The sequence below is a fragment of the Nestor notabilis genome, unplaced genomic scaffold, assembly GCF_000696875.1.
Source record: "Nestor notabilis isolate BGI_N333 unplaced genomic scaffold, ASM69687v1 scaffold6827, whole genome shotgun sequence".
In the NCBI taxonomy this organism is placed as follows: domain Eukaryota; kingdom Metazoa; phylum Chordata; class Aves; order Psittaciformes; family Psittacidae; genus Nestor; species Nestor notabilis.
In genome coordinates, this window is record NW_009936843.1 from 135,901 (window position 1) to 150,518 (window position 14,618).

Here is a 14,618-nt window from a genome sequence, read left to right on the forward strand (position 1 = left end):
GCTATTTTTTCCTCCTTATCCCTGTTTTCCACACAACCTTCTTGTGACATTCACTTGCTACACCCTGATGCTGGATTGCTTCCACAGCTACATAGAAGCTGTATGTCTCATCTGGTGACATCATTATCACACTGACAGCAAATACAAGTAAGAAATGTGATGGTGGTGTTTGTGTTTTTGTAAGCCTATAAACTAGATTCCATAAATTTATTACCATCCATAAATAGGAGCAAACACTCTCTAATCATAAAATCATTATAACAGAGCTGATCACAGTGTAACATGGAATCTTGCTAAATTGAAAATCTGTCATTTGCAGAATCAAATTAATGTTATCAAGATCTACTGCAGTAAACTGCACTGCTAATGTAAGCAAAGGTATAATTGAACTAAATTTTGAATAATAGATTATTGACTAAAAATATCTCTGGTAAATATACAACCTATGCAGCTCAAATGCAAAAGCTACATTGCACCCTCTACTGGTAACTGGTTATAAAGTCAGGATTTTTTTTCTGGTTCATAATTCAGTTTTGTAAGAACACAGAGTAAACATCAGCTAGTTGAGCAATCATATAACACTCAGAATGTTTTAGTACAACCACATCGCACTGGAAAAATCTTCCTCCTCTCTCTCTCTGATTAGTCTGGGACAGTTGCCTTATACTACTGACAATTTGGCCCAAGTCATTCAAATATAATCCAGCCTAAGTCATCCCCTTTGTTAAGGGTTAGCTAGCCTTGAGTCTGAACATCTCTCAAGGTAAGATCATAATACAGGCATACCACAAAGAATTCCCCATTAATAAAGTTGTTTTGCAGGTCTTGGCTAAACTTCATTTTAACCTGCGTATAGGAGAAAGGACAAGGAACCTTGTAAGCAATGTTGCAACAGTCACAATAAAAGAAAAAGCACCTTCCTCTTGGTCCCTATATGCCTAAACCCAGAGAGATCCCACTAGACTGCTTCAGACAGCAGCCTGGATCACTACAAAGCTTAACTGTGTGTACCAAATACCCAGAGTGATAATAAATAATATAGATGAAAGCTATTTGTAATACTCACTGAAACACTGCTCAAGTCAAAGCAGTTACAGCTGAGACATTTGAAGAAGAGCCAGAGCAAAAGCTGGAGTTGGGAACCACTACTTTTGCACGTAGAATGATCAATCACTTCTGAGATATTGGTCTGAGGTACATTCAAAGTACTCGCTGAACTGAGATCTGAGCAATCCGGTTATACAAGAGCCACTAGTGCTAATGACACAGCAGGAACTCCAAGCACCCTGACATTTGTGCCCTTTCAGAATGGTCAGCTTGGGGTCCAACATAGGTGTCTCAACTGGCACTGGATCAACAGCAGCCCATAGGACACCCCTGTTAGCCCAGGAATGGCTGGCATCTTGCTACCACCACCAAAGGAGCAGTTTTGTCCTTCTCACCTAACATGGCCTCCCTGCCATTTTATATCCCCATCACTTTTACACCTCATCACACAGGCCTCTTGTTACATCTCTACTCATTGCTCCTTAGGTCTCCCCACCACAAAGCTGCCAGCGCTAATCTGACCAGAGTGCTGCACAATTCAAGACTGAGATTAAATTCCACTAGTTGTAGATACTGCTTTTTTGAAGCAGCGGATGATTTGCAGTTCCCAACTGTACTACCAAATAACAGCTCTTAAACTAAAAAGCAGCTTAAATTATACAAGAAAATAAATTAATAGTTTCAAAAAGAATTTTGATTTTTCTTAGTAGTTACTTCTGAGGAGAGCTCAAGCTAAAGATGAGATCTCTTTTAAATAATTTTCCTCAAATTTTTTATTTTGCTACTCATGCAACAGGATTTAGGGGGAATTTTTGGCATTTGTTTTAACTAGCAATAACACCACCACTAAGGGTAATAAGATAGAATGCCCAAGTTTACAGAATGGGAAACTGGATATACTGATTTACTGACAAAATAGGAAATACAAGATCACCATTAAAGTTTTGCAATAGACCATAAAATCAGTGGCATATATTAAATTCATTAAGTCAGAAACTACTAATGGACAGAAAGACCTTGTAAACCATGTTACCAGTAGCACTGTGGGCAATGTGAAGGCAGGAAGTTATGAATGCCGCCTTACTCAGATGCAAGAATGGGATCCGCTCAGTACACTCTTACTTCTTAGTATTCAGGGGTTTTTTATTTTGATAACAAGCATGTGAACAGGTAATTTGTAAGCCTAGTACATTTCGGAGCAAAGATAAACATACTAAAAACTTAAAACCCAAACAGCATGCAGTAGCTAATGAACCAGAGGGTGCATTCTTAGAAGATGCAGCTTTACTGGAATTAATACAGCAACGGTACCCACGGTTCCATTATCTCCAGAGTATTTTTAAAATAACCCTTCTAGCTCTCCTTACAAAAGGGCGGGGAGAGGGAAGAAAAGCCAATCCCAAAAGCCAGAGGACTACCGAGGCTCCTAGGCCTGAGCGGGATTTTGCTGCCATCATGTGGCAGCAAAAATCTCTGTGCGTAACAAATGCCTCCGATCTCTGAGCCTCATTATGCGGAACACCCTCCCCTGCCCCGTGTTCAGAGTGAGAGGGGCAAAAATACGAATACATACGAATACAGGAAAGGATTTTATCTGGACGAGCTAACATAAGGGTTTCCTCCTGTCCCCCAGCAAGCCAGCAGGAAAATGCCACCGAGTTTGTAAAGAGTACTTTTTAAGTATCAATGCTTTCATTATAAATCAAACATTCCCATTTTCAGGGTGCACATATATACACCACACTCATTTATGTGTTCAAGCAGCACTATGCTGAGGTGACCACCTCATCTGAAATTGCTGAATCCCAAAAGGAACTATATACTATTTGTCACGTGCATTTAAAAATGTGCTTGGCTGCAGAACTGCACAACCTGCCAAGCAGCTTTAAGAAATCTTTGAGTCAGCAGCCTATTACTAGAGCAGTGGGTGATCTTTGTTATTTGGGTCACCTTGCTGAGACAGACAAAGATGTTTCTGCGATATAGTATTTTGTCATTCTAAAATGGCATTTTGAAACACTAAAAATAAAATAATATAATCTACTTATTTTTAAGTCTACTTTCTCCTGTGAGGAATAAACCTCAAAGGTTTGGGGAATTTTCCAGCAGTGAACACACTAAAGTATTAATGGATTTATACAGGAGACATACAGTACCACTAAGGCATTCAGATAGATACTTTCATGTAGTATAATGCGCTCAAGGAGCTTATTCAGGGATGTGAATGCAAATCAAATAAGTTAACTGATTGATTTGAAGTTCTCTCTTTTGCCCAGGGCCAGAAACACTAGCACTCCGCAGCTGTACTGGCAGGAAACTTAAATTATTTTCTTAGTACTTGTTAGTCACTGTTTTGCTGCAACTACTTCTTTTTAACCCACTGGCACTGCTGCTGGAAAAAAAAATAGTTCTCAAAAATTTAAGCACAATTCTTTTTTTCTCAATCGAGTTTTCTATCTGTACTGCAAAGCATTTTAGACATGTAAAGCACAATACAAATCCATGAATTGCATTAGTACAGATGAACCACATGTAACAATATACCATACATACAATTATACATATATGTAAAATTGTATTATTTTCACAATTACGTGCATTAATTTAAAACAAAGACTCATTACCAAGAAAGCAGGAGAAGGCTTAAACTAGAATAATTCTCTTTTTAAAGATATACAGCAAGTTAGGTGTATATCTATAAAATTGACTTCAAGTAAAAGCCCACGTGTCACTTAGGCAAGAGGGAGAATCTGCAGCTAAGAAAGAAAAAAAACAAATTTCTTTTTTTTTTTTTATATGGGCAAATCATTCTTTCTGCTTATGCTGGTTTTGGCTGGGAGAGAGTTAATTGTCCCCATAGTGGCTGGTATGGAGTTATGTTTTGGATTTGTGCTGAGAAAAGTGTTGATTTCAGGGACATTTTTAGTTATTGCTGAGCAGTGCTTACACAAAGTCAAGGCTTTTCCTGCTCCTCACACCACCCCACCAGTGAGTGGGGACACAGCCGGGACAGCTGACCCCAACTGACCCAAGGGATATTTATATGCTCAGCATATAAAAATGGGGGAAGAAGAAGGAAGAAGGGGATATTCAGATTGCATTTGTCTTCCCAAGTAATTGCTATGTGTGATGGAACCCTGCTGTCCTGGGGATGGGTGGACACCCACTGGTGGGACATAGTGAATGAATTCCTTATTTTGCTTTGCTTGTGCCAAGCTTTTGCTTTACCTATTAAACTCTCTTTATCTCATCCCATGAGTTTTCTCACTTTTACTCTTCTGATCCTCTCCCCCGTCCCCAGGGGAGGGGAGGGAGTGACTAGTTGTGTGGCACTTAGTTGGGGTTAAACCACAACACTGTTCCATTTCTCAAATATTTCAGCTGCATGCCATACATCCATTTCTGTGGCCTTACATATTTATTTTAAACTCCAGCTTCTATGACACCTATGAAGCACAGCATCCTCCTGATGTAATTTATGGCTATTTTTGACTGTTGCCAGACACACAAAGTGATAAATTGCAGCAAGAGGTCCAGCACTTAAACCTATTATACGCATTTGAATTAATCAAATGCTTTTGCATCACAAAGTTGAACCACTGTCAGTGAAAACTTGGATTGTTCTGAAGACACGCCAACTCTCTCTCTTTAAAAATCAATACATGTGTGTAATGATATCATCCTGCACAGAACTGGGAGTTTCAATATGTTTTTCTTCTCAGGAGTTCAACACAGGAGAGAAGGATATGGGCTCAAGAACATGAGCAGTATTCTTCTAAACTGCATTCACTAAACCCCAGAGTATGTCTAAAAAGAAATATAAATGGCCAAATGCTTTCACAGCTTGTGTGGGCACAAACTCAGTTTGCTTTAGAAGATCTAATACTTGATTTAAGAGACAGAACTGGCCTATCCTAAGGAAGTGTCCCTTAGCTTTTTTTCTACTTAATAAAAAACCTTCACACAAAAAAACCCCACATTCTTTCTTGGAGCTACACACACACTTCAGTTTTCCAGCTAAAACCGAGAACATTCCCAGGTTGGTATGGACATATCCACATCAGGATTTTGTGTGTGGACCACCTTCTGTGTGTTTTGATGTGTAGTTAACCATAGCACATATGTGTGTGCGCACACACCAAAGAAAGCTCTGTGCTTTAAATAGAAAAAGCTTCAAGGATGCAGAGAAAAGAAACGACAACAGCAACTATTTACATTGGTTGAACAGAGTTTTTCATAGATGTGAAACCAGGAAGGAGAACCTCTTAATTATTTTAGAAAGAGAAGTATTTCATCCATGTGTTGAGGACAGCTGCATTACTAAGAGGTATAAAATACTGTATTGTCAATCTAATGGGAAGAATTCTAACTTGAAATTTTAACAGTTCTATACAGGTAAGATGTAAACCTAGTAGCCATCTGGTGAGAAGTCAAACTAACCATGCAAAAAGGTAGTTCATGCTTTTATCAGGCATCTGTTTTACACAAATCTGAACTTTCTCAACCTTATCTGCCTTCCCAGAAGCCCAGCACATCCTCAAAACAGACAGCACAGAAACACTAAGGAGTCACTGTATGAGAGACAAAGGCTGGTAAAGAATTTAATGCAAAGGGGCAGAAGAATGGTTTTCAGGATGGGAAAGCTACTTCAAATTTCTCACTTCAAAACAGATTCAAATGATATCCTTGTAATTAGTTTCTAACATAATCCATGAGCTGAGAATACCGTTTACGCTTTGTCTTGTCAAAGCCTGTCACAAAGCAATTTATGGCTAGAGGTGAAGTTGGCAAGGTAATAGCAGCATCAAATTTAGGGGTAATTAGCTCAGTTGGGAACACATTCCACTGGGACTGCTGGCAAGAGGTGCTGCTGGCAAGATAATAGACAAAAGTGGGGTCGCGGTAATTACATGGACAATAACTGGGGAATTCTTTAGTTACCTGCCGAACTTAGTAACAAGAATCACCTGCCAAAGTGAGGGCTAGGATGGAAAAGGAATTATCTTTTTGGGGTGATCATTACAACATAAAAGCCTCCTTTAAATTTAACTTGGCTAACTTAAGTTTTTTAAGTAAGACCAGTCTCCTTCAAAACTTGGATATCTGCTTTCTCTGGCATACTGTAATCCATTGTTGTCCATCTAGCCCTTTACAACCAAAGGAAGAGCAGGAAGTACACAAAAGCAAAGAACAAAAAAAAAGCCCAAACAACATAACAGCATCAATTCTGTGACAGAGCAGAATTGTCAAGATTTTGCATTATTTGTGAGAAATGGATTTCAGAAGGCATGCCAAGAAGAGAAAATATTTACATGCCATTGAAATACCACTTTAATTTCAGTTCCTAATAATCTGTTGTGAAATGCCTGTAAGATATTAAGAGCAGTTAAGACTTTACTACTGAGCAGACAATAGTAGGACTCTATAGACAGAAATAGCAAGTTATAATTTGAATTTAAGATTGTTAAACATTAGTCTGCCTCAAGGCTTTCTTTAAAGGGCTTCTTTCGAGTAATATTTAAATACCTTCTCCAGTTTTGCGTAACTTAGTTAAAAGGTATTTACCTATAGCCAATTCATAAGGCAATTACATTATTTTTGACAAAACAGCCAGAGTTCATACCCTCCCCAGTCAAAATTCCTTTGCCTTTCACAAGCTGCAGTGTTAGTCACAGAAGTACTACAGCTCCTAGCATGCCAGTGCCTCTGATCTGCTGCTTCTCCCAACAACACCCCCAAAGAAAGAGATCTCTTGCCATCACCTGGCCTGGGCCAATTCTCCTCTTGTAGAGGAGCACATCAGGACACGGTCTATGCACGTCCACATAGTTACTCCACCGGCTCAACTCAGCTTGACATATTCCATTTAGGAGCAGCTTAATTTTAGTAATAGAAAGCTGGCATGATTGGTGAAAAGTGTTTTAAGATCTTATACACAACTACTGCAGACCTGTCTACTGTTCTCTGTAAGCTTACTCAAGACTCTGAATTTGGGTTTCCCAAGATCAGAACCCTATCCCTTCTATTCAAGGAGGACACCACCTTTTCTGTCCAGGCATTAATTTTCTCCCTCATCCTCTGACCACAACCTAATCTAGACAGCTCACTCTTGGATTCAGGCGCTAAGCCTAAAGCTGTTGTTTCTGCACCATCTCAAGTACACATGAAGTACTGTCAGTGACATTGTCTTCTCCTTAGTAAACTTTCTGATGGGCTGAGAGATAAGCCAAGGATATCTTACAGAGGTTTCCCATGTCTCTTCTCTAATATGCTTTCATAATAGCAGCATCTCCTGCTTGTATGGACTACTCGCACAATGAACATCTCTACCAGAGGAGAGCCCACCCTCAAGGGATTAATTTTTGTGAAGAGCTCTCCACTGGCACACACACTGAGACTGAAACAAGCAATCATTGATTATGCTTTGTGCTTTATGTTATTCTATTTCCTTTTTTCTTCAGTAATAAAAAGATCACTACTTAACAGCTGTGATTATTTGGCTTATCTTTAACCATTGATAAGAAGTTAACCTAAGCCTGCAGGTGGGAATAGGGCAAAGGTGGAAGGTAAAGATGCTCTTTCCTGAACTGTCTTTAAAGCAGATTTGCCCCTCTATTTTCTATATGCTGTGAGTGTTCCATATTGTCTAAATACAAAATTACATGATGGTGAACGCCTGAAAAAAAAGAAAAAACATTTCCTTCCTGTACTACCCTTCAATCTATGCATAGATGGCAGGAACTGCCCATTAAACAATCAGCTCTAACTAATCTCTCTGACCTAAACATAACACAAACTGCCACTGCAAAAACCGGTTTGCACCCGCTTCATGCTTCCTTGTCCTTTTTCCTTGTTTTTCATGTGAATTTCTGCTTTATGCTTTTCTTCATGCTGCTCTGTTCTTGGAAAAGCTTGTGTTCTGTCTTTCCATTGACTCCCATACAGAAACAGTCCTGGGAGCCTACTCGTCTTTGCTGATTTGTTCTGCTCTCCAGCCTGAACTGTTGCTGTACTCCAAGATTTCCAGGTAAATTGCTAATCTTTAGAAATTAAGTGCATGTAAATGACTGCAAAGCATATCTGAACTTGCTTTTATTAATAATGTTTAGCAGATTCCCCAAAAATAAATGACATCCCTAAAGGTCTGCAAATGACAAACTAAAAACCAGCACTTAACATAGTACAGGAAGACAAAGATATCACATAAGCAGCTAGTAAAGACAGATTAAGGACACCTTATATGAGAAGATTGTTCTTTTGATAAAAAACAGATTAACTGATAAATGTCAGGGGACAGTAAATTATTTCTGAATTTAGGACAGATTCAAATTCATAGTTACATGATGGGGGAGGAGGGGAGTATTATGTGCAAGGTGAAATGAAATGAGTTGCAATAGTTAAACAGACCCAAAGTAAAATGTTTGATTTTAGGTCAAAATTGAACTCTACCAGGTCGGGGAGTTTGTTTTTGTTGTTGTTGGGATTTTATTTTATTCTTCTAAAGACAGACAGAAGATTTCTACTGTAAATGAACTCAAATTATTATTGTTTTTAATCTTTGCCCACTGACTATTAAAAGCACTATATTCTTGTGGCTCATAATAGCATTCTATCTAAAATGCTAGCACTGTTTTTAACATGGTCCCAAGCTTTTCAAAAGTCTCCACTGAAAGCCGAACACCTGAGGAATAGTATTTACTATTAACAATGATCCTTCTCACCCCCTCATTCAACTTTTTCAAATGCTGTATATAACAGTGTGAAAAACATCAAATTATTGAATAAAAATACTTAAGAATGGTTAAAATTCTTTTTACAGATAAGCAAACAACAGATAATATAGGAGAGCATAGAAACCACAGTAATGAATATGGGCTTTATGTGAATCTCTCTAAAAAGACCTCTGAAAAAGTAAAATTGTTCAGATACTTTATCAGAATGGCAAACTGTCATGAGAGATTTCATACAAGGTGAAAAGCTCTGCTGCTAGAATCCACAGGAAGCAGTGTCACCGGCTAATACTGTCCCAGCATTAAAAATTTACAAAAGACCCAACAGGCATTGGAATGTGCAAGACAAAGTTGAGAGAATAGTTGGTAACAGTCCCACTTACTTTATTTTATCTATAATCAACCACACTTGACTTTGGCTATTTCCAGAAAGTAATGAAAGTAGTTCTGGTTTTCTTTTTCACTTTTCCTTATCAATATTCTCACAAAGCAGTCACTGTACTAGCACAAAACAAAAAATGCATGCTTTGACGTCTCTAGAAGAGGCTAGGACATTTATTCTCTAGTACTCCTCTTCACATGCATCTTTCACAGCTACAATCAGTTTCATAGCTTCTAGCAATGAAAACTTTTAACATTTCTGGAAATAAGGGCTTACTTACTGAGCATTTGAAATACAATCACAATTTGATAGCTGATGTCGAAAGTTTCCTTCCTTCTGACAGCCAGCCTTTAAATAACAGGATCTAATTTCCCCTTTAGAAAATACAGAAGAAAAAAAAAAAATAAAATCAGTTCAGTGATGTGATCATTTCTTTTACACACAAATTTTATAAAAAGTGCATTTAGGTCAGGCACATTTAGAAACATAGTTTTCATTCTGTGTATGAGGCTTGTTTTACACTTCAGAAAGCAAATTAACATTTGAACTGAAAATCTGAGACAAATCACAGAATGGTTTGGGTTGGAAAGGACCTTAAGATCATCTAGTTCCAACGTCCCTGTCATGGGCAGGGACACCTCGCACTAAACCATGTTGCCCAAAGCTCTGTCCAACCTGGCCTTGAACACTGCCAGGGATGGAGCATTCACAGCTTCCTTGGGCAACCCATTCCAGTGCCTCACCACCCTCACTGTGAAGAACTTCTTCCTTAGATCTAATCTAAACTTCCCCTGTCAAAACACAGAAGTCACAGTGCAAATTTGAAAGGCATGCAAAGTAAATGCAAAGCCCATCTATCAACATAAGTTCACTGTAAAATACGAAATAATAGAATTCATTTTTTTTCCAGTTCACAAAGGTGAGGTCAGGAAAAACTCTACTAAAAATGTAACCACTGCTACTCCCTCCTTGCATATGCAGCAACAAGTGAAGGGTCACTGCTCACTGACCAAGAGGCCATGCTATCTGCCTGACTGCCAGCTGCTACTCTCACAGCTACTACAGCTGCTCCTCCACACAGCACACCAGGAGCTGCAGGGCTGAAAGCAGGGCTGGGAATTGGCAGAAAACCAAAGCCCCTCTGGGGTCACAAACCCAGATACCATGAGCACTCAATTCCTCACCAGTTTTGAAGGTAGCTTTAAGGGAAACACAGCTTTTGGGACATCTGCCTTTCACAGGGATGGGTCAGTACCTCACCAGGCACTACACCAAGTTCAACCAACCAGCCACCAAGTATATCACAGCTTCAGCCCCTAGGAATAGCTGCAGAGAAGCACCATATCAAGCACAGGCTCAGCACATGACTAGGTCACTCATTAATTCTCTTGGAAGAGGTAGCAGACCACAATTCTGAACAAGAGCAACCACCACATTAGAAAGAACTCTGTGTGAGACAGCCAAAAAACAGAACAGTAAAGAGGAAGAATATTTTGCTCAGCCAGGCCAGTGCAAAACTTTACCAGGCAGAAAGAGCCAGGGGTGGTTCTGCAAATACAGAAGTAGAAGTAGTCTTCTGGCCTAGCCAGCATTTTCTGAGGATGATGTTCAGAAGATAAATTTCATGCACTGTGTAAGTCTCAGGTTTCTGATGGTCACTGGTGGATTTTGAAAACTCCAGGTATTGCTGACTTGACTTTGAATTACTATGCCATTTTCTTTGATTTACACAGAAAAACATGCAATCAGTAACAGACAAGAAAAATATCCTTCCAGCCCATCTAAAGTTTCTCTAAAAATTTCCTCACACGTTTTAATTATTCCAACTACTGAGACTCACCATTTTCATCTATGAACACGTGCATTGCATCCACGGATAGCTCATCTTGCACAGACGCCTCAGGTCCACTTATTACTTGCAAGACAGAACTGTCTTGCTGAGAAGTTACCCGGTAGATTATCTGCCTTTGCCTGTTGCCCTGGTAACTTGACACAAAAATGTTTCAAAACTACTATGAGGAACTTTTTTCTTGTTTTCAATAAAACAAAAAGAAAGAGAGGTTAATTAAAAGTTTATGTCATTTCTACTCGGTGAAACAAAACAGCTTACATCATAACTTTGAAGTACAAAATTGTAAAGTAAACTGGCCTTACAGTGCTGCAAATTTGGCAGACTCTGGTAGCACCGGACTAGTACTAGCACGATCTTGGCTCTGTACATCTGATCTTTCCTGTTTAGGAAGTTGCTCACAGTGCTTTTCTGTTCCCACCATTTCTTCTTTTCTCTCCGTCATCTGGCTATCTGGAAAACAGGGCAGTGAAGTGGAGCCACTCTCTGCAGATGACTGTCAAGAGTTTCATTCATTATCTACTGAACAAGGACATCTAAAAGAGAAAAGCTAATACACTACAGTAAGTACTAGTGTTACAGAAAACACTAACATTACTTAAAACAATACAATCACAGAAATCTGGATGAGGAGGTACTCTGACTTGAGGAGGCTGCATGAATAGATTGTTTCAAGAAAAAGCTGTGTGAAGCAAAGGACAAACGAGAGAATTTCTGGTTTGCTTCTCCTATTGTTTCAGAGGAAAGCAATCTGTCCCAACCTAGAATGCTAAAAGGCTGCTTCCCTGGGGGTCCTAACGTGTTCTCAAGCTGTGTATAGCACCAGCAGAAAAGCAGAAGCACTGGACCATTCCCCTTTTACAAAAGGGAAAGCAGCACCTTCAAAGGAAGCAGAGCTCCTGGATGGGAAAGCAGGTACCTACCTAATCCCTCTTCTCCACTGGCCACACACCTGACGCAGGACAAAGGACAAATTGGCTAAGCAATTTCACAGTAGATTTTCCTATGCTTGGAAAATACAGAACTATAGATTTTAAAACATACATGATGGACTTACCAGATTTCTACTGCTTTGAATACCAATTACATTTATATTACCTCTCTACATATGCATGTCATTTACTTACACATGTGCACAACTTTCAAGCCATAGTCTCTTTTAGTTACTAACATTCATGTTGAATAGCAAAACATTTTGTAACATTTTGTGCTTTGACTGCAAACTAAAAGAATTATATGTTAGGCTTTTAAAGTGCAACTAAGACAGGGATTTCATCACCACCATGTGCAGTTGCACAGTAAAATGCTTTGAAAGAAACATACAGCACTAAGCCGTATTGAAATATACTTACCCAGACTTCTTGTAATACCTGCTGTTTAAATGCCTTAGAAATTTAATCAAGAAAAACAAAAAAACCACCGAAATTCTCCCTTCTCCTCCCTCAAAAAAGAAAAAAATCATTTGTTAAACCGTATTTCCTACCAATACAATCACCATCCTAACCTGCAAGGGTCACTAGTCAAGAAACAGTGGTGTCCTAGCTAAGATAGTATAAGGATAAAACAGATTCAAGGCTTGTAAAGAGACATAGTATCTTTTATTAGGCCAACTGATGTAACTGAAAAAAAAAAAGCAAACAAGCTTTGGGATAGGCAGACCTTTCAAATCATCTGTCTTGTCTTCCTCCAACCATATTAGTTGAACCAATAATATATTACTTCTACAAACAAACCTACCTTCACGAGTTAAGACATCTCTACACCAGTTTCAATTCACAGGGCACACCCCTCTAATACCTTAAAGCCTGAGACAGACACACGTAACTACTTTTCACTGCAGACACTTCACATTTACTTTTGGGGAGGGGAGAGGAAAAGAGGGAGAATCCAGAAGCATAAGAACAATGTCAATTGTATGACCACACAGCGTTTTTTCAGCTTTCACAAGGAGGGAAAACCCAAATCTCACTACAACACTGCCAATATTCCGAGTTTCCCACTCTCTCTCTGTAGCACACAATGCTCAAGGATCCCAACTTCTTGTGCAATAAATACGAGTGTAAGGTTGGTTTAGGGGAATCTTGTGTGTGTCTCTTGCGCATGGAGAGAAAATTCAATAGGTCTTCCAGACCTACTTTCTTCTATTAAGGGGGGGGGGGGGGGGGGGGAGGGGGGGGGATGAGGGGGGGGGGGGGGTGAAGCAGTGAGAGAAGAAGGCAACTTCTTTTTCCTTTTCCTAATTAAAGATTTAAAGTCCATTTTAAACAGAAACTGTGCCTTATTTAACTGTGGCATTAGTGAAGCATCCCCTTAATGATGCAACTGTAGCTGAGGGAGGTGACAGAGCCACAGACACCTAATCAAAATCACCTTTCTAAAGGCTTGGGCTGCTCAAGCCATAAGAATAATTGATAGAGATCAGAAACTGTGGTTTTAATAATCTAATTGGTCCCATATTGCCCAAAACTAGCTCTAGGGCTGGAACAATTAAAAAGATTTTTTAATTTGATTATCTAGTGGTTTTAGAAAATGTCTCTTTCTTTTCCATTCCAAACCACAAGCCTTGCAGACTTATTTTCCCAGCAGTGGTAAACAGCCATAATAATAAAAACATAAACATACTGCTTTTTACAGGCTTTATATGCCAATCAGACAATACAATGGTGATGAGTACTTCCAGCATGGGAAAGGTGGGCCACAATGGGTTTGTGACCGGGTTTCATGATTATTACTCATTTTCTTCCAAGTGACTTACACCTTCAGTATTTAAATGGAGATAGTGGCGTCTAGACTGGGAGTGTTCTGCCTGGGTACGTAACCAACTCTACATCACCAAACGCTGCCTGCATGGAAATTTGTGCTGGCAAAGCTGAAATTACTAGGAAAAAACTCTCCAAGAGCAAGAGAAGAGTAAAAAGCACAACATGGCAGTGCATCTGCACCTTCCCTGTGGCCTCCTACCAGAGCCATTTATCCTGAGCCAGTGCTCCACATGTCTCTGGCGTACACATGTCTGGGCTCACAGAAGCCCCAAGCTCAGACTCAGGCTCAGCAACTGACTTCATAATTTATCTGGAAATTACATGCCAAATGACTCAGATATGTGAGGCGTAACAATCAGGAGTCATGGCTAAGTCAGGCTTGGGGAAGAGTGATTCAGAAGAGTCCTGAACAAACAACTAAGTTTTAATCTATATACCGTTTTCCTATTTTGGTTGAGCACAAAATACATCCTTTAGTTATCCTGGTGAAAGTCTTATTGAGATAAACATTTCTTATACACTCCATATGGGTATAAGATACTTTCTGTAAACATTTTTATCTGCACTGAAGAGTTGTAACAGCATAGTAATGTTATGTAAAAATGTTACACCCCAACACTAACAAATGAGCTCCTAATTCAAACGTAGTCACACTACCAAAATTTCCTTTGCCACATAACTTTTCCACTTGCGAAACAAATTTTGGGTACCCCAAATCATCTTTGCAGACAAGCTTTTAGTTCACAATGGGAGAAGGCTGAAAAATCTTACAGTTGAAATGAAGCAGCCTTTGTACACATAGTAATGACAATAACCAACTGACAGTGTATCTCAACTTTAATGTTGCC

The 14,618-nt window shown here is 39.2% G+C and overlaps 1 protein-coding gene across 1 annotated transcript in view; it reads right to left on the minus strand.

Annotated features, from left to right (window-relative positions):
* PCNXL2 (pecanex-like 2 (Drosophila)) overlaps positions 1–14,618 on the minus strand; it is a 149,302-nt gene that overhangs the window by 117,013 nt on the left and 17,671 nt on the right. The window contains exons 6-8 of the mRNA XM_010018549.1: positions 11,314–11,461; positions 11,000–11,145; positions 9,440–9,533 (exon numbers count right to left, since the gene is read on the minus strand). Of these exons, the coding sequence (XP_010016851.1) occupies positions 9,440–9,533; positions 11,000–11,145; positions 11,314–11,461 (388 nt within the window). The remainder of the gene's footprint in view (positions 1–9,439; positions 9,534–10,999; positions 11,146–11,313; positions 11,462–14,618) is intronic.